We start from the raw sequence: 17,313 nt of genomic DNA on the forward strand, positions 1-17,313 counted from the left end.
GCGGCGAGGGCGGGGACGGCGAGGGCGGTGGGGGAGAAGGCGGGGGTGGCGAGGGCGGGGGTGGCGACGGCGGGGGAGGCGAGCCGAGGGCGGGGGTGGCGGCTACGCACGTTGCGATGACGACGGTGCACGTCGAGGCGGACTCGACGCAAAAGGCCATGTGGTAGTTGATCTCGGCGATGTCGGTGCCGAGCGTCTTGATCACACGGTACCTAGACACACGGTGGCGGACACGGCTTGGGCAAAGCCGACATTAAAGTCTGCATGAGAGACTGGGGCGGCGCCCGAGGGTCATCACGCCGAGAGCCACAAACGCGCCAGCGATGGACATGATCCACCACGGCGTTCCCGTCGACTCGCACTCGGCCATGTCGGACGAGAAAGCAGTGTAGATGGCGGAGAAGGCCGAGGTCGAGTTGGCCTACGCCTCGGCTGACCTCGGGTGATCTCGGCCGGCCTCGGGGTCGGCGAACAAGGCCGGTGTCGAGTGTGGACCGTGTCGTTGGCGCCGTGTGCGAACGACTCGAGGAATGCGACGAAGACGACGATGTATCTGAGGCACACGAGAGGCGCACCCGTGCCAGGGTCGCGCGGCCACACAGATAGGGCTCCTAGCAGGCTCCCGGCGACTCATGGCAGGGCGAAAGCTTGCACCGGAAGACGTGTACTGCGTCCTCGTGCGACTCGCCGACCTCTTCGCAGCAGGCCTCCATCTAGAGGGGCGAGCGAGGAGGAGCGAGTGAGGGGGGCGGGTGCGATGGGGCTGCCGCCAGTACCCCCTTCCCTGTCTTCCTCCTCCGGAATGATTTCGGTCGTTTGCAGCCCATTGCCGCCCGGGCTCGAGTGCTTTGCGGCGATCGAGTCGACCAAAGACGAGCGGGAGCCGATCGAGCCGAGGCTGTGGACGCTGCCGTCCATGCTCCCGCCTGTGGGACCGTGTCATGGAGGTGTCAGGAGCTCAGGACGTGTCATGGCCGTCCACGCTCGCGCCAGAGTTTTGCCGTTCGTGGGGGCCGCCGCCGCCGTAGAGCCAAAGAGCCCGGCGCCGTAGGTCTTGCTCGAGAGGTACCTCTCCTCGAGGTCCTTGTACGACGCCTGCTCACGGGCGTGCGGCCGTGCAAAGGGCCAGGCGTATTGCCGGCGTCCTAGGTAAGGTAAGCTAAACTTCTCCACACTACAACGTGGTGGGGCAAGGGGGGGCGACCCTCGCGTCTCCACGTCTGTCTGGACGACAGGAGCCCCACGGCAATCAAAGTGCAAGGCCCAGTACGCGCGGGTGAGGTGTGTGTGTGTGTGTGTGTGTGTGTGTGTGTGTGTGTGTGTGTGTGTGTGTGTGTGTGTGTGTGTGTGTGTGTGTGTGTGTGTGTGTGTGTGTGTGTGTGTGTGTGTGTGTGTGTGTGTGTGTGTGTGTGTGTGTGTGTGTGTGTGTGCGTGCGATACGCCTCGAGCCGTATCTCCCCATATCTCCCCATATCTCCCGACGCCTCGAGCCGTACGAGCCGCGCCGACAGCTCCTTGACCGCCTTGTGGCTCTGCTCCTGCTCGTCGCGCAGCGCGCGGACCGTCGGCATCGCCTAGGCGGCAAGGAAGGTCTCGGGCTAGACGAGCGAGACGGGGAGCGGCAGAAGGGCGGCAGGGGCTGAGGCGCGACAGATGCGGCAAGGGCGGCAGCCGTGGCAACTGGCAAGGCGCGGCAAGCGCGGAAGCGGAAGGAGGAGGGGGGGGGGGGGGGGGTCGCTGGGGCGCCTCACGCACGCGCGGGACGAGGAGCGACGTGTACATGTGGGTCGCCCCGGCGACAACGCACGCGGTGAGGGCTTGCTGGGACCGCTCGAGGTGCTTGGTCGGCTTGGACCTGGGTAAGGTAAGGTAAGGTAAGGTAAACTTCTCCACACACACGAGGTGGTGGGGCAAGGGGGGGGCGACCCTCGCGTCTCCACGTCTAACGACAGGAGCCCCACGGCATTCAAAGTGCAAGGCCCGGTGCGCATGGGTGAGATCTGGGCGTGCAGTGCAGGCGGCTGAGGCGGAATGTGTTCTGGGCCGGATGAGCGGCACGGGTGGGTTGAGGGCTGAGGGCAGGGACTGGGAAGTGTCTCGGGAGAGTGTCCCGGACTTGATCATGATGAGGAACGTCATGATCCACGCCGCGATCGAGTAGAGGAAGGGCGAGAGAAGGAGGGCGTTGGAGCCAGGCCGCCGCGTGTCGAGCGAGGCGTACTTGGTCGTGGTGTAGATGAAGACGGCGATGCAGCCGGAGAGGACGGGCGAGATGACCCAGCTAGCTATGATTGAGGTGAGGCCTCCCTTCCACGCCTGTGAGCCAGAGCGCACAACATTGAGTGGGCAGTTGTGGGGTGGCTCGCCAGCTCCGTCGGCCGTCTCTCGGGGGGTCTTCACCCAATTCAGGCACCCGATGCCGTCCATGTCGGCCGAGCCGACCATCGTCATGCCCACGACGCCCGCCACGATGGCGTGGGTGGTGGAGACGGGCATCGCAGCAAGGGTGGCGAGTAGGAGGAAGATGGCCGCTGCGAGGAGTGCGCAGAGCATGCCGACGGCGTAGACAGCCATCCCGGAGTGGCAGTAGCCGCATGCCCAGCAGGCCGGGTCGGTGGTGGAGGCGACGCCCTTCTTGATGGTGTCGCTGACACCATAGCCGAGCAGCGTCGCGCCCAGCCACTCGCCAAAGCCTCCCAGCGTGACGGCGAGGCCGAGCGGGATCGCGCCAGAGCCCACCTGAAGGGGACGGCGGTGGTGAGAGAGGTGGCGACGGTGAGAGAGCGTTGGTCTCGGCTGACGAGGGGCGAGGAGGCTCTGAGGCGGTGGATCACCGTCGCCCCCCAGGCGTTCGCACTGTCATTCGCCCCAATCGTGAAGCACATGAAAGCGGCAGTCACCGCGGCGACAATGAGCAGGCCGCGGTTGCCTTCCTGATCAGCGTAGACGCCGTTGTAGGGTGAGCAGGTGAACGGATCGGCGGCCGCGGCAGCGCAGTCGAGGACGCCGTACTCGCAGGCTTGCGACATGCCTGGGCAGATGGTCGGCCGTCGGCCATTGAAACTCGGCGGATGCTATTGTTTCTTTTTCCGGGGGGCAATGCAGGCCACTCTCAAGCCCTACAAGCATCAGATCACCCATTTGGGGAGGGTTGACATCGTGATTGAAAATTCCGGCGTGAAGAGAGGGAAAAACCCGACGGGAAGGCCCAGACCTACCCTACCTACCGTGTGTGTGTGTGTGTGTGTGTGTGTGTGTGTGTAGGGAGTCTGTGCCCGGGCGGTGTCCGTGTGGAGTCTCTCTCTGATCCCGCCTGTGATGCTGGGTGCGAGGTCGTGGAAGCTTTGATCCCAAGGGGGGGAGCCGATCCCACTCGTAACCAACTCTCAGGGGCAGTAGGTGGGCGAGCTTCAGGCACGCTCATCTCGATCGTCAAGGCGTGGCTACGCGCGGTCTTCCGCGGGGGGAGCTGCGTCGACGGGTGCGGGACCGCGCCGCAGCCAGTGCCGCGGCGAGGCCTCCGGCTGTTTGCGGCGGGCGGCTTGCTGCTCGCTGCATGGCGAAAAACTCGTCTCGCCACACGCCAAGGGCTTATGCTCTGGCGAGACGTGAGGCGCATGCGCCCAGGAGGGGAGGGCGCATGTGTAACGACGCTGCTAGAGATGCCTTTCGGGGCCCAGAGATAAAACTTCTGATGCCATGCGTGACCTAGTAGTGTCCCCAGCTATGGGGCGTGTCCACGTTTTGGAGCCAGGTGTGGTGTGGACGCGAGAATAGCTCCGCCGTTCATGGAGGCAACCGATGCGAGTCGACTGGTGTGTGTCGTCGTGGTTTCGTATCAAGAATACTCACTCACTCACCCTACCTACCAAGTCATGATACCCGCCCAAGCAAGAAATACCTACACCTGGCCTAAGCGCCAGTCCCGTGCCCAGAAAGAAAGAAAGAAAGAAAACAGACAACCCAAGGGAGGGATGGGAGGACGGCACGCCGCCACCACACAGGGATTTTAAGGAGAGGTGTGTGGTGCGCTAGCCGTCGCCCACCCTAGGGAGTCTGCCTCTTCCTATCTCTCTTCGCAGTCTCTCTCCGCTTCTCGCTGCAACCTTCATGCCACCTCGCGGCCGTCCCACTCTCGTCGTTCTCTCCCTTGTCATTTCCTCCTCTGTCGCGTCGTTCTCTTCTGCCTCGTCCTGCGCCGCCGCCGCCTGCCGGTCCCTTGTTCTCGCGGCTTCTTTCGCCTTTCGGCGCAACTCCGTCCTAGTGTTCAGCGAGGTGATTACGAGGCGTGAATCCTTTAGGATTCTCGCCCGCTCTGCTGAGGGGAGGGGACGGTCGACTGGGCCGGTCGCTCGACCCGATTCTACTCTACTCTCAGTCCACCATTCATGGACAATAGTGTCTGTGACGGCGGTCACATTCACAGCGAGGTCAGTTCACAGCCGAGCAATCGATCCTGACACGCTCCACTTTCAGGGCTCGCCGCGGCTCGAGCAAGGTCAATGGCGATCGGCATCTTGCCAGCTGTGGCTTGCCCGTCTACCGCTACCGCGCCTTCAGATACAGTCGCAGAGAGGCTTGGCTTCGCTCAGACGTCATTCGTGCCTTGCTGGCGCGTGCGGTGCCATGCTTTCCTGCGGTTCTCTACGTTTATCGTTTTTGTCGGTGCGATTGCCGTGGTGGCGGTGGGTGCAGCCGAGCCGAGTGTCGTCGTTGACGGCACCGCGCTCGTCTTTCGACTGCCTCGCTTCCTCTACGGGCGCGGGGACGCGTGAGTCAGCGCACAGTCAAAGTAACTGGTGTGCGTTGAATGTCTGTTGTCGTCGAGGTTCTGCTGGGTCAGCTCACCGATGTGGTCCCGGCCGGCCTACGCGACAGCATCTGCGATATTGCTCGGCCGCTGACGCCTCGATGGTGGGTCGCCATTGCGAGGCCAACAATCCAGCGAGCTATGCCAGTGTCGTTACCGTTGCAGTGGTTTGGGGCGCCTCTCTGGCACTATCTTTGATGCCAGTGCGGTTCCCCAGACTTGGACAGATGCCAAGTGGCAGTCCATCCTCGCCTACCTCCGCAATGGAGGCAGGTAGTCGGCATATGGTCGAGTCTGGCGTCGATAGGACCCAGACCGATGCATTCTGCTTCAGTTCCTCGCGCGCTGTCCCTGCAACCCACACTTCAGCCCATCGACGGCCAGCACCCAGTGTCTGATTGACCCGCCGGCTGTGCGTCAGCAGCGGCTTCAGACGGGTCTGCGCCTGACGGGGATTTTGTATTGACGGGCTCTGCAGACAGCGCGTGGAAGCAACGACGCGAGGCCGTGGCCACAGTATGGACTGCTGTGGTCAGCGGGATGGTCGCCGTGGTTTGCCTTGCGGATCTATATGAAATATGCTCTGGATCCGCACGCCTACGACTACTACCAGCGCGCTCGCAATCCGAGCAAAGTCTAGGATTGCGAGCGCGCTGGTAGTAGTCGTAGGCGTCACCAGTCACCTTGGGAGCGGAGCTGCTCTTAGTCCTAGAAGATGTAGGATTGCGAGCGTGGGTGCTAGCAATCGCACAGAGATGCTACGATTGCGAGGAGTGCTGCTCACAATCCTTCGACTTCTAGGATTGAGAGCGAAATATCTTTTTTGCCGCGCGTTTTCCATGGCGGGCAGCATCGGAATGCTTGCCCGCCCGGCGCCGCGCCCGCGAGAGGCTGCGGCGCCACCGAGCAGGCTGACGCCGCCGACGGAGGCTCTAGCTCCGTCGTCGGCGGCAGCTCGCTCTGCGGCTACTCCGCGGAGAGCAGCTGCGTGCAAAAGCGCTGAGCAACTGCCAGATGCAGCGCCTGCTGAGCTGCTGCCTCTGCTGCCGGCGCCGCTGTACTGCCGCGCGGCACCCGAGCCCGGCTGCTGCCTCTGCTGCCGGCGCCGCTGTACTGCCGCGCGGCACCCGAGCCCGGCTGCTGCTGCTGCTGCCCGCAGCCGTTCTGCTCGCTGCCGTGCTCGCTGCCTCAGCCCTGCGGCTCGCTGCCTCAGCCCTGCGGCTCGCTGCCTCAGCCCTGCGGCTCGCTGCCTCAGCCCTGCGGCTCGCTGCCTCAGCCCTGCGGCTCGCTGCCTCAGCCCTGCGGCTCGCTGCCTCAGCCCTGCGGCTCGCTGCCTCAGCCCTGCGGCTCGCTGCCTCAGCCCTGCGGCTCGCTGCCTCAGCCCTGCGGCTCGCTGCCTCAGCCCTGCGGCTCGCTGCCTCAGCCCTGCGGCTCGCTGCCTCAGCCCTGCGGCTCGCTGCCTCAGCCCTGCGGCTCGCTGCCTCAGCCCTGCGGCTCGCTGCCTCAGCCCTGCGGCTCGCTGCCTCAGCCCTGCGGCTCGCTGCCTCAGCCCTGCGGCTCGCTGCCTCAGCCCTGCGGCTCGCTGCCTCAGCCCTGCGGCTCGCTGCCTCAGCCCTGCGGCTCGCTGCCTCAGCCCTGCGGCTCGCTGCCTCAGCCCTGCGGCTCGCTGCCTCAGCCCTGCGGCTCGCTGCCTCAGCCCTGCGGCTCGCTGCCTCAGCCCTGCGGCTCGCTGCCTCAGCCCTGCGGCTCGCTGCCTCAGCCCTGCGGCTCGCTGCCTCAGCCCTGCGGCTCGCTGCCTCAGCCCTGCGGCTCGCTGCCTCTCTGCTCGCTGCCTCTCTGCTCGCTGCCTCTCTGCTCGCTGCCGCCGCCCGCCTGCCGCCTCTTTGTCCTCTCGGGCCTTGCGGGCGAGGGCGACGCGCCAGGCTGGCTGGTGCAGGGCGGCGGCAGGAAGAACGAGGACTTTACGGCTCTGGCCCAGGACGCCATGCGCCTCAGGCGGGGCGGCACGAGTGGCGGGGGCACCAAGTGCTCGCGCACCGGGAGCGGCAAGGGCGGCGGCGGGGACGCTGGGCGCGGCGGGCGCGACGGCGGGCCAGAGGCGGGCTTCTTCAGCGCGCTCGCCGAGAACGGCCTCGTGCTGCGAGAGATGCGCAAGGACGGGCATTGCCTCTTCCACTCCATGGTGCACATCCTCTCCGCGGCCGGCTGGGCGGACCGCGTGCGGGCACGGCTCAAGATTGAGCTCGACGCCGCGTCGCTGCGCTCCGCCTCGTGCAGGCTGCTCCTCGCTACCGTGGAGGCGCTGCCCGCGTCGGGCGAGGACGGCGTCGGCCGGATGCTCGAGCAGGAGGCGCAGGCGATCGGCCGCGGCGGCTGGGGCGGCGCGTTATCGCTCACGGTGCTCTGCGAGGCGCTCGGCTGCAGGATCGGCGTCGTGGAGTACCGCGAGGGCAAGTACGGGCCCGCCCACGTCCAGAGCCAGCTGGACAAGGGCCAGGCCAAGTACGTCTACCCGATCGGCGTCCACTCCGGCGAGTACTTGGGCACGCTGCTCGGGATCAAGGTGCTGGGCGCCTTTCTCGGCGACGTCGGCTGGTGCTCGGCGCAGCTGGTCAAGCGGGTGCGCATCGCCCTCGAGCCGCTCGACGGCATCATCCAGCTGCGCGACGCGCCCAGCCTCGACATCGCGCAGCAGGCGCAGCACTGCCTCATGCGCTACTGCTCCAACACCACCCTCGTCTACTTCCTGCGCACCATGCCGCCGTCCATGACCATCGAGGCGGCGCAGGAACACGACCGGCTCATCGCCTCGGCCTTCCACCGCATCGTCGGCTCCGAGGCGGGCTCGCCGGCGCAGTGCGAGCGTGCGCTGCGGCAGGCGCGCCTCCCGGTCAAGCTCGGCGGGCTCGGCCTCACCTCCATGGCGGCGATCCGGCGAGCCGCGTGGGTCGGCACCTGGGCGCTCGTGTGGACGCCGCTTCGGCAGCTCCACGCGCCTTTCCGAGCCGTCGACATCACGGCCGAGTCGGCGGCTGACTTCCAGCAGCTCTCCATCTTCACCGAGCTGCAGGAGGCACACAGCACCCTCCTCGATGACTACGACTACGTGGCGAGGACCTACGAGCAGTACGACCGCCAGGTCTTCGACTACTGCAAGGAGGGCCTCGCACACTTCCGATTTCACCCCGACGGCCTCCCCGACCGCGACACACTCCTCCCGTTGGCCTGCTTCGATTCTGGCAGTGAGCATCTACAAAGCGCACAGCGTCGCTACTCCCAGATCATTCATCACGCAGCATGGCTCGGCTTTTGGAATGCGTTGCAGCTACCGGGCGTGGCTAGGCGGGAGGCGGTGCGCTTCATCGCCGTCAGCCAGTACCAGGCGGGCGCCTTCCTCAACGCCGTCCCCTCGCGCCGCGACTTTCGTATCCCGACGTGGGCGCTGCGCATCGCCGTCCAGCGGCGCCTCGGGCTACCACTTGACGAGGCGCTCGCGCGGGGCGCGCCGACCTGCTCGGCGCGCGGCGGCAAGGTGCAGGACCCACTGGGCGACGCGGCCAGCAACATCGGCCGCCTCGGGCACTGCGGCCGCCACAACAGCCTCCTCGCCGCCCTGGCCAAGGTCATGCGGAGCGTGTGGGGCATGCTCGTCGAGGTGGAGCCGCGGGACCACCTCGGCTACTCTAACGACTACCGGCCCGACGTCTCGGTGGCGGGCGCCGGCCGCTCGCGCTCGCGCCTCATCGGCGACGTCAAGTTCAAGGACTCGCTCTCCTCCAACCCGGAGGACGTCGGCCAGCGAGGCGCTTTCGTCGGCCTCGGCAACACCGAGCCCGGCACGAGCGCGGACGTCTTCGGCCTCGAGCAGCGCGGCGCTGTCGGGGACGGCGACTTCAGGCCGAGCGACGGCGGCGGCTATGTGGCGTACAAGAAGGCGGACTACGCGCACGCCCTCTCGCGCTCGGACACCGACGTGCAGATGTACCTGTTTGAAACCTTCGGCGGGTGGTGCAACGCGGTCAAACGGCTGTTCTACCAGATGAAGGACAAGGTGCGCAACAAGCTCTCGAAGCGGCAGCACGAGGACGAGGCGAGCTGGTCGACGCGGTCGTGGCTTTCGCTGCAGGCCCAGCGCATGTCAGTCGCGCTGCAGCTCGCGGCGGCGGAAGAGATTGCGACCGAGCTCAGGCTCGCCGCGGCGTCGGAGGACGCCGCCGTCGCCTAGACTCCCCTGCGTCACTACGTGCCTCCCCGTCTTTGTAGCCTGGCGTTTGTGCCCCGTTTGTGCCGCGTCCCGTGCCCCCGAGTTCATTTTTATATAGGCTGCTCTCAATCCTTCCGGTCTAGAAAAGAAGGTTCACCCTCAGCGAGGGAGTAGTGTAAAATTCTTGACTCTCACATGATCGCTGGACTCGTGCCATTCGCGCTGGTCAGCAGCGCGCTCAGCGCGCCGCACCGGCCGCTTTCGCCTGCTCACGTATGCACCCCACGGCTCGTCGCGCCTACCTCCGATGGTGGTGGTCCTGCGCCACCATCGGGAGGCGAGGCCGTCGCTGACGCCGGCGACGGCGGCATCGTGCCGGCGGTGCTGCATGAGGAGATGCGAGACTCGTACATGTCGTACGCGATGTCGGTCATCATGTCGCGCGCGCTGCCGGACCTGCGCGACGGCCTCAAGCCCGTCCACCGCCGCATCCTCTACGCGATGAGCGAGCTGAACCTCTCTCCGGAGGGCTCGCACCGCAAGTGCGCAAAGGTCGTCGGCGAGGTGCTGGGCAAGTTCCACCCGCACGGCGACCAGTCCGTGTACGACGCACTGGTGCGGATGGCGCAGCCCTTTTCCCTCCGCGCGCCGCTCGTCGACGGCCACGGCAACTTTGGATCCAACGACCCGGATCCTCCGGCGGCGATGCGGTGAGCCTCAGAGCCCAACACCCGTAGCCAGAAGTCAGCGCTAGAGAGGGGAGAGGGCAGTGCAGAGCAGCGGCAGGCCCATCCGCCCAGAGGCAGAGACTGGCGCCTCTCGACGCACCCGCGTCGTTTGTCGGCCAATAGGTACACCGAGTGCAAGCTGCCAATAGGTACGTCGGCCGCTCGGTGTGCCTATCTGCAGAGACTGGCCAATAGGTACACCGAGTGCAAGCTGCAACGCCTCGCGCGGGACTCGCTGCTGACCGACGTCGCTCTGGACACGGTCGATTTCACCGACAACTTTGACGCGTCGGAGCGAGAGCCGATGGTCCTCCCCGCTCGGCTGCCGATGCTCCTTCTCAACGGCGCGTCCGGGATCGCCGTCGGCATGGCCACCAACATCCCCCCGCACAACCTTGGCGAGCTGTGAACAGCGTCGCTTCACACCTCTAGCTGTGAACAGGCCACCAATATCCCCCCGCACAACTTGGGCGAGCTGGTCGACGCACTGCAGGCGCTGATCTCAGACCGCGACGTGTCCGACGCAGAGCTGCTGCGCCGCCTGCCCGGCCCCGACTTCCCGACGGGAGGGATCATCATGGGCAACGCCGGCGCGCGGGACATGTACACGACGGGCAGAGGCTCCGTGGTGCTGCGCTCGACGACGTCCATCGAGGCTCTCCCTGCGGCACGCGGGCAAGGCTCTCGGCAGGCGATCATCGTGACTGAGCTGCCCTATGGCACCGCCAAGAACCCGCTGCTGGAGAAGGTCGCCGCGCTCGTCAACGCCAAGACCCTCGTCGGCATCTCCGACATCCGAGACGAGTCGTCGCTGGCTGGCACCCGCGTCGTGTTTGAGCTGCGGAGGGACGCCGACCCGCTCGTCGTCCTCAACCAGCTCTTCAAGAAGACGGAGCTGCAGAAGAACTTCCCGGCAAACTGGATGGCCGTCGAGGGTCCGGGCAAGATGCCCGCCCGCCTCACCCTCCGCTCCGCCCTCTCCTCCTTCCTCGACTTCCGCGTCGAGTGCGTGCGGCGCCGCACGGCGCACTTGCTGGCGAAGGCGGAGGCGAGGCTCCACTTGGTGGACGGCCTACTTCTGGCCACGCAGCAGATCGATGCCGTGATCGAGGCCATCCGTGGCGCACCCTCTGTCGGCGACGCTCGCGAGCTGCTCACGTCTTCGCGGTTCGGCCTCTCGCCGGAGCAAGCCGAGGCGATCTTGTCGCTGCAGTTGCGCCGCCTCACCGCCCTCGAGCAGTCAAAGCTCGATGATGAGAGGGCAGACTTGCGTGCCGAGGTTGCACGGCTGTCGACGCTGCTGTCGGAGCGGTCAAATGTCGAGGCGGCAATCTCGGCGGAGCTGGAGGAGCTGAGGGAAGCACACGCGACGCCGCGCCGCTCTGCGATCGAGGTGGAGTACGAGGAGCTGTCTGACCTCGACCTCACACCAAACGAGGGGTGCGTCATCGTGCAGTCGGCGCGCGGCTTCGTCAAGCGCATGCCCCTCGACGAGTTTGAGGCGCAGGGCCGAGGCACGCGAGGCAAGGCGGGCATGGCCAACCTGGGAGACGGCGACGCGGTGCTGCGCATCTTCTCCTGCGCGACGCACGACACGGTCCTCTTCATCTCGGAGCGCGGCATCGCCTACGCACTCGAGGCGTTTCGCGTCCCCGTCGCGTCACGAACAGCCCGCGGCGTGCTGCTGCAGTCGCTGCTCCCGATCGCCGCCGACGAGTCGATCGCGCAGCTGCTGCCGGTGTCCGAGTTCAGCGAGAACGAGTCGCTGGTGCTGCTCACGCGGCACGGCTGGATTAAGCGCACGCCGCTGCTTGCCTTCGAACGGATCACCGCGCGAGGGCTCATCGCTGCGTCGCTCGGCGAGGGGGACTGCCTCACGCACGCCGCCGTGTGCACCGAAGCCGACACCGTCATCATCGCATCGCGGCTCGGCCAGGCGCTGCGCTTCAACACGGACGCCAAGCAGCTGCGCGCCTCCGGACGCGCCTCGAGAGGCGTCAAGTCGATGCGGCTGCGCGACGGCGACGAGATCGCCGACATGGACGTGGTGCGCGTGGGGGACCGCCCTGCGGACGCCATCGTGCGCGGCGGCGAGGCGGGCGGCGAGCGAGGCGGGGAGATGCTGCTCGCGGTGACGAGGGGAGGGTATGGCAAGCGGGTGCGGGTGGACGCGTTCCAGCCTAAGGGGCGCGGCGGGCAGGGGATGATCTCCATCAAGTTCAAGAACCGCGACGACCGGCTCGTCGGCCTCTCGCAGGCGCGCGAGGAGGACCAGCTGCTTCTCATCACGAAGAAGGGCGTGACGGTGCGGCAGGCCGTCGCCGCCATCTCGGAGCAGGGGCGCGCCGCCACCGGCGTCCAGCTGCAGCGGCTCGACGCGGACGACTACGTCGCCTCCGCCGCCATCGTGCCCCCCGTCGAGCAGGACGACGCGGCGTGAGAGGCTCCACGCGGGAGCGTATTGCGTATTTTGGAGGAACGCCCTCTCTTCGAAGCTTGAGCGATCGACTTACTCGTACACTTTTGTCGACACCCATTTGTGCACAAATCAGACACCACACCTGGCTACTTTAAGCGCGATGTCTCTTTTTGTCCAATCGTGGTCAGTACTGTTATGTATATGCACTCTGCCCCCTATGCATTCGCATCGTGATATGCATCCTTACCGATCCATAACCTTAGCGCCTATACATTTACGTATTTGCAAAATACGTCGCCCTCTCCCACCCTCCCGCGTCGCGGCGCGTGAATGCATAACACAGATACATAATACATAGGCGAATGGATGCGCATTACGACCGAGTGTCACAAAACTCCTATGAATTATGTATTATGCATTTGCATTACGCACTGGGAGTCCACATCGTGTGTTATGTATTACGTATTACGTATTACGTATTGTGTATTACGCACTGCCACTGGGAGTCAACATCGTCTGTTATGTATTATGTATTACGTATTATGCGTATTATGCACTACGCACTGGGAGTCCACATCGTCTGTTATGTATTACGTATTACGTATTATGTATTATGTATTACGCACTGGGGGACGTGGGAGTCCACATCGTATGTTATGTATTATGTATTATGTATTGTGTATGATGCGTCATACATTGCGCATTGATAAGCCCGGAAATATATGTGACAAGAAGACCCCCAGCGAGCTCCGCTGTTGCCAGTGCACATACAACCCTAGCCAACTTATGGCAGCCCGAGCGGCAGCGCCAGTGCGCGCACATAAAGGGGGGTGGGTGGGGGGTTAGGGGGTGGCTGTCGAGGGCTATGCCCGAGTCTGTTGTTACCAGCGCACATACAACCCTAGCCAACTTATGGCAGCCCGAGCGGCAGCGCCAGTGCGCGCACATAAAGGGGGGTGGGGGGGGGGGTTAGGGGGTGGCTGTCGAGGGCTATGCCCGAGTCTGTTGTTACCAGCGCACATACAACCCTAGCCAACTTATGGCAGCCCGAGCGGCAGCGCGAAGTTAGGGTCTGGGCCGAGGGGGGGGGGGGTTAGGGCTGCATGCTGCGGAGCGGACTCCCCCCCCAGCTCTCACACACAACCCGGCGGAGGGTTGCGGCGCTTGAATACACAATACGGATACGTAATGCGTAGTACATAGCCCTCTCCGGCGGGCTTTCGGCGCTTGATACATAATACGGATACGTAATGCGTAGTACATAGCCCTCTCCGGCGGGCTTTCGGCGCTTGATACATAATACGGATGCGTAATGCGTAGTACATAGCCCTCTCCGGCGGGCTTTCGGCGCTTGATACATAATACGGATACGTAATGCGTAGTACATAGCCCTCTCCGGCGGGCTTTCGGCGCTTGATACATAATACGGATACGTAATGCGTAGTACATAGCCCTCTCCGGCGGGCTTTCGGTGCTTGATACATAATGCGGATACGTAATGCGTAGTACATAGCCCTCTCCGGCGGGCTTTCGGCGCTTGATACATAATACGGATACGTAATGCGTAGTCCATAGCCCTCCCACGTGCAGGCGCCGCTGAGTGATACATAATACGGATACGTAATGCGTAGTCCATAGCCCTCCCACATGCAGGCGCCGCTGAGTGATACATAATACGGATACGTAATGCGTAGTCCATAGCCCTCCCACGTGCAGGCGCCGCTGAGTGATGCATAATACGGATACGTAATGCATAGCTCATAGCGCCAATGCGACATCGGCAGCGCTGCACTGTTTGCTGAGACATAAAGGCGAAAACATCGTACGTATTGCATAAGACACGCTATGGACTATGCATTCGCGCGACGTCTGACCCTGCCAATGCATAGGCAGGACACACGGGTGCATATAGGGCCGGTACGTATACATAACAGTACTGACCACGTCTCTTTTTGTCGGTTCATACTATACAGAAACAGGAGCTGCGTTGGACACGCACAAACTCAGAGGTCAGAGACAGTCGCCCGAGGCAAGTGAGCCGGACCATCTGCTGGCACTGGACCATCTGCAGCCACTCGCGCCTCTCCTCGGGCGTTTTCAGGTTTGAAAGGTCCGGCATGGTTCGGTTAATCCGCTTGCGCTCTGCGGCTGCACTGCCCGTGACGCACCCAGACGTGTCGTTTGGACTGTTAGGACTCGGCAACCAAACTTCCGTCCCCACAAGTTTGATGAATAGAGTCAGTTGCGCACGTTCTCTGATTTGCAATGGATCGCTACACCTCATCCCATCGACAGGCGACACGCATTTACGCGGAATGCGAGCGGGAACTCAGAGGGGACGCGTCCGCAAAAAAGCGAGCTCTCGGGAAAGCGAGCGGAGGGAGGGAGGGAGGGAGCAGCAGGCAGCAGGCAGGCCGTGAATGATTGCCCCTTCTCCGACTGTCCCGGCTAGTTTCCGCGAGGTCGGGCGGGAGTACTCCCTTCTCCGCCCGGGACCTAGCGCGGGTGGGTTGGAGCGGGCTCGCTGCAGGGAAGGGCTGTGTAAGAAAGAAGCCGATCCCCGTAGTCCGCCCCACTCCTCCCCAACCCCATCGGCCGTGTGTGTGTGTGCGGTGTGTGTGTGTGTAGGGATTTCATAAAGAAGGGAGGGAGGTGCTACCCGGTATAGCTGTCTTCCACGTTTGCCCTCGGCCGAGCGTGGACCGTGGTCTGCCTCTCCCCATCTACTCTCTTCGCAGTTTCTCCCCAAGATTCTCGCATGATCTCGCTTTCCCAAGCTATTTTGATCTTGACGGCGCGCGTCAGGCTTTTGCCCTATCGCTACTATCTGCCTCGAGGCGCTCCGGCTGCGCCTGCGGCTCCCTCGCGCTCGCGGGGGCCGGGACCGCTCTCTTGCCCGCCGTGCGGTGTGTTATGATTGTGTGCGGCCTGGCCTCTCCAAAAATAACCCGTGGCCATCTGTGGGCCATCTGTGTGTCCGCCTTGCTTTGTTCCATAGACCATACTTTAACATATCGTTATCGAAGATAGGCTAAAGCCTAAAGCCGTAGCTGACAAAAAATCGCCCAGACCACAATGTACACGTCTGCAGCCTTGGGGGAATCTGGGGGCTGGCCGGCCCGAGGGCCCAGGCGCCATGACCTTCTTCCGCCGAGGTGTCGCCATTCTCGCACTGCAGTCCGCAGCGCGCGGAGACGGGGCCAGGGCGCTCGATAGAGAGAGCGGCTCAGCGGGGATGCGCTCCATCGTGGTGGGCCTATCCCCTCAGCTGGCAACCTTGGCCTTCTTTTTCGGCGCCTCCTCTTCCTCCTCCTCCTCGTCGTCGTCTCCCTCCTCGTCGCCCTCCTCGTCGCCCTCCTCGTCGTCCTCGTCCTCGTCGTCCTCGTCCTCCTCCCCGGAGTCCTCCGCCTCCTCCTCCTCGTCGCTGCCGTCGCCCGCCGCCCCCGCTCGCTCCTTCATGCGCCGAATCACCTCCTCGATGGGGAGGTTGGCCTCCTCCTCCAGCGCGGAGATCTCCTTGGCCGTGTCGGCCTGCGGGCGACAGGAACTGCAGGTCAGATGAGACGCTCAGCCACGCAATCACGGCACAGCGCAGCGGCAGTGAGCGATTCGGGCGACGTCCGGCCAAACCCAAACCCCTCCCGCCACCCGCCCGCCGCGCCTGGGGCAGCGCCTCCTCCTGCTGCAGCGTCGACTCGTCGTCGAGAGCCGCCTCGGGCTTGAACCTGTGGCGGCGGAGCAGGACGGGACGGGTGTGGTCCGACGCAGAGGAGGCGTGGCGGCGGGGCGCGACGCACTCGTCGTCCTCCGCCTCGGCAGCCTTGCCGGGCGGCGCCGATGAGGCCGCGCTGGTCGCCATGAACAGCGGGGGAGGTGCTTTGAGCGGCGCGATGAGCGGCGGCAGAGAGCTGACAGAAGAATTCTTGAAACACAAGCCTCTCTCACAGCACACTGGCACGACAAGGGCGCGGACTGGCGCGGACTGGCACACACAACGGCTCACCACCGGAGCCGCCTAAGCGACTCCGTTAAGAACGGCAATGCACTCCAGAGAGAAGAATTTACTGCCGCCTCCCTCGCACAACACTGGGCACGGGACTGGCGCGCACTGGCACTAACACAGGTACACAGAGAGAAGAAATCGTCGGCCAGGACGTCGCCCTCCCTGAGTTATGTGTACGCCAACTCAGGGTGTGTGTGTGGCAGCCAGCTGGCTGTGTGTCTTGTGAGCCTGTTTGTGTCTGTATGTGTCGCTCGTGCGTGTCGTCATCATCTGTCTAGCGTCCACCCATACCGCGTTGGTGTCCAGTCCGAGCCTGGCTGTTCTTCACCTTTCTACCTAACCGAAATCACTACGGTAATTAACACCCGTTCTTACGCGAATGCACTGACGTCTGAACACGCTGATCGTCTCGATCTGAACACACTGAGTCGTGCGTGCGGCCGGCGGGGCCGCCGCACTCGGGGGCCTACGTCTCGATTCCGGAGTTGCGATCGGCGCCCGATGATGTCGTCGTCGCCATTCGCGCGCGTTCGAGCCGCTCTCTCTGGGGCGACGAGACCGAGGAACCGGGGTCGCTCGGTTGCCTCGAGCCGGCCGTCGCTGTGAGGCTAGCTGTGAGGCCCTGTGGCAACGAGCCCGTCACGTCGTCGTCCGACAGCGCGCGCGGCAGCCGCAGCCTCGACACCGAGGCCGCCGGCGCCGCCTCGGCGGGCCCGGCAGGCCGGAGATGGCTCAGCGAGTCGAGCGGGTTCGCCACCCACGGAGGCTTGAGAGTCTTGCCGCCGCCCGCCTTGCCGCCGCCGTCCTCGCGCGGCGGCTTCCCCTTGCCCCTGCGGCCCCACCAAGAGGGTTTGCTGCCCGGAGCTGCAGCGGTCGTGGCGCTGCCGGCAGCCGACGGCTCGGCGGGCTGGCGCGGCTCCACGAGCGGCGCCGGAGGGACGTACGGGGCGCGGAGCGAGGAGGTATGCGTGAGAGGCAGGACGGCGTGCTCCGGCGGCGGCGTGCCTGGCTCGGCTATGTCGATGGCGACGGTGCCGTGGGAGGAGGAGGGTACCCCTCCCTCCTCCTCTCTTCCTACCGGCGCATTTCTGGACCCCGCTCGTTCGCGCGCGGCCACGCGCCGCCTTTTTTGTCTGACCCCCCCCCCCC

General features: G+C 64.7%; 4 protein-coding genes across 4 annotated transcripts; 2 read left to right on the forward strand and 2 right to left on the reverse strand.

The window, feature by feature from the left end:
• Window positions 1-106: 106 nt before the first annotated feature.
• On the reverse strand, window positions 107-3,029 carry PTA10 (putative inorganic phosphate transporter; the record flags this gene model as incomplete). Its single annotated transcript, XM_005781226.1, has 11 exons — window positions 107-212; window positions 285-421; window positions 496-553; window positions 655-713; window positions 793-926; window positions 966-1,095; window positions 1,485-1,574; window positions 1,747-1,855; window positions 2,117-2,316; window positions 2,401-2,739; window positions 2,835-3,029. Coding segments are annotated over 11 exons (1,557 nt in total), but the record flags the coding sequence as incomplete, so codon positions are not given.
• A 1,473-nt stretch (window positions 3,030-4,502) lies between these two features.
• EMIHUDRAFT_234541 (hypothetical protein) lies at window positions 4,503-5,450 on the forward strand (the record flags this gene model as incomplete). The annotated part of the gene is made up of 3 exons (XM_005781227.1): window positions 4,503-4,771; window positions 4,976-5,083; window positions 5,303-5,450. 3 exons carry the CDS (start codon window positions 4,503-4,505, stop codon window positions 5,448-5,450), a joined length of 525 nt encoding a protein of 174 aa, XP_005781284.1.
• A 3,960-nt stretch (window positions 5,451-9,410) lies between these two features.
• Window positions 9,411-12,436, forward strand: EMIHUDRAFT_424104 (DNA topoisomerase; the record flags this gene model as incomplete). Its single annotated transcript, XM_005781228.1, has 3 exons — window positions 9,411-9,724; window positions 9,938-10,103; window positions 10,185-12,436. 3 exons carry the CDS (start codon window positions 9,411-9,413, stop codon window positions 12,180-12,182), a joined length of 2,478 nt encoding a protein of 825 aa, XP_005781285.1. The 3' UTR covers window positions 12,183-12,436.
• Window positions 12,437-13,198: 762 nt separating this feature from the next.
• Window positions 13,199-13,939, reverse strand: EMIHUDRAFT_234545 (hypothetical protein; the record flags this gene model as incomplete). Its single annotated transcript, XM_005781229.1, has 3 exons — window positions 13,199-13,233; window positions 13,347-13,573; window positions 13,644-13,939. The coding sequence occupies 3 exons, from the start codon at window positions 13,937-13,939 to the stop codon at window positions 13,199-13,201; spliced, it is 558 nt and encodes a 185-aa protein (XP_005781286.1).
• Window positions 13,940-17,313: the final 3,374 nt, after the last annotated feature.

The sequence above is a fragment of the Emiliania huxleyi genome, assembly GCF_000372725.1.
Source record: "Emiliania huxleyi CCMP1516 chromosome Unknown EMIHUscaffold_205, whole genome shotgun sequence".
NCBI classification, from domain to species: Eukaryota; Haptophyta; order Isochrysidales; family Noelaerhabdaceae; genus Emiliania; species Emiliania huxleyi.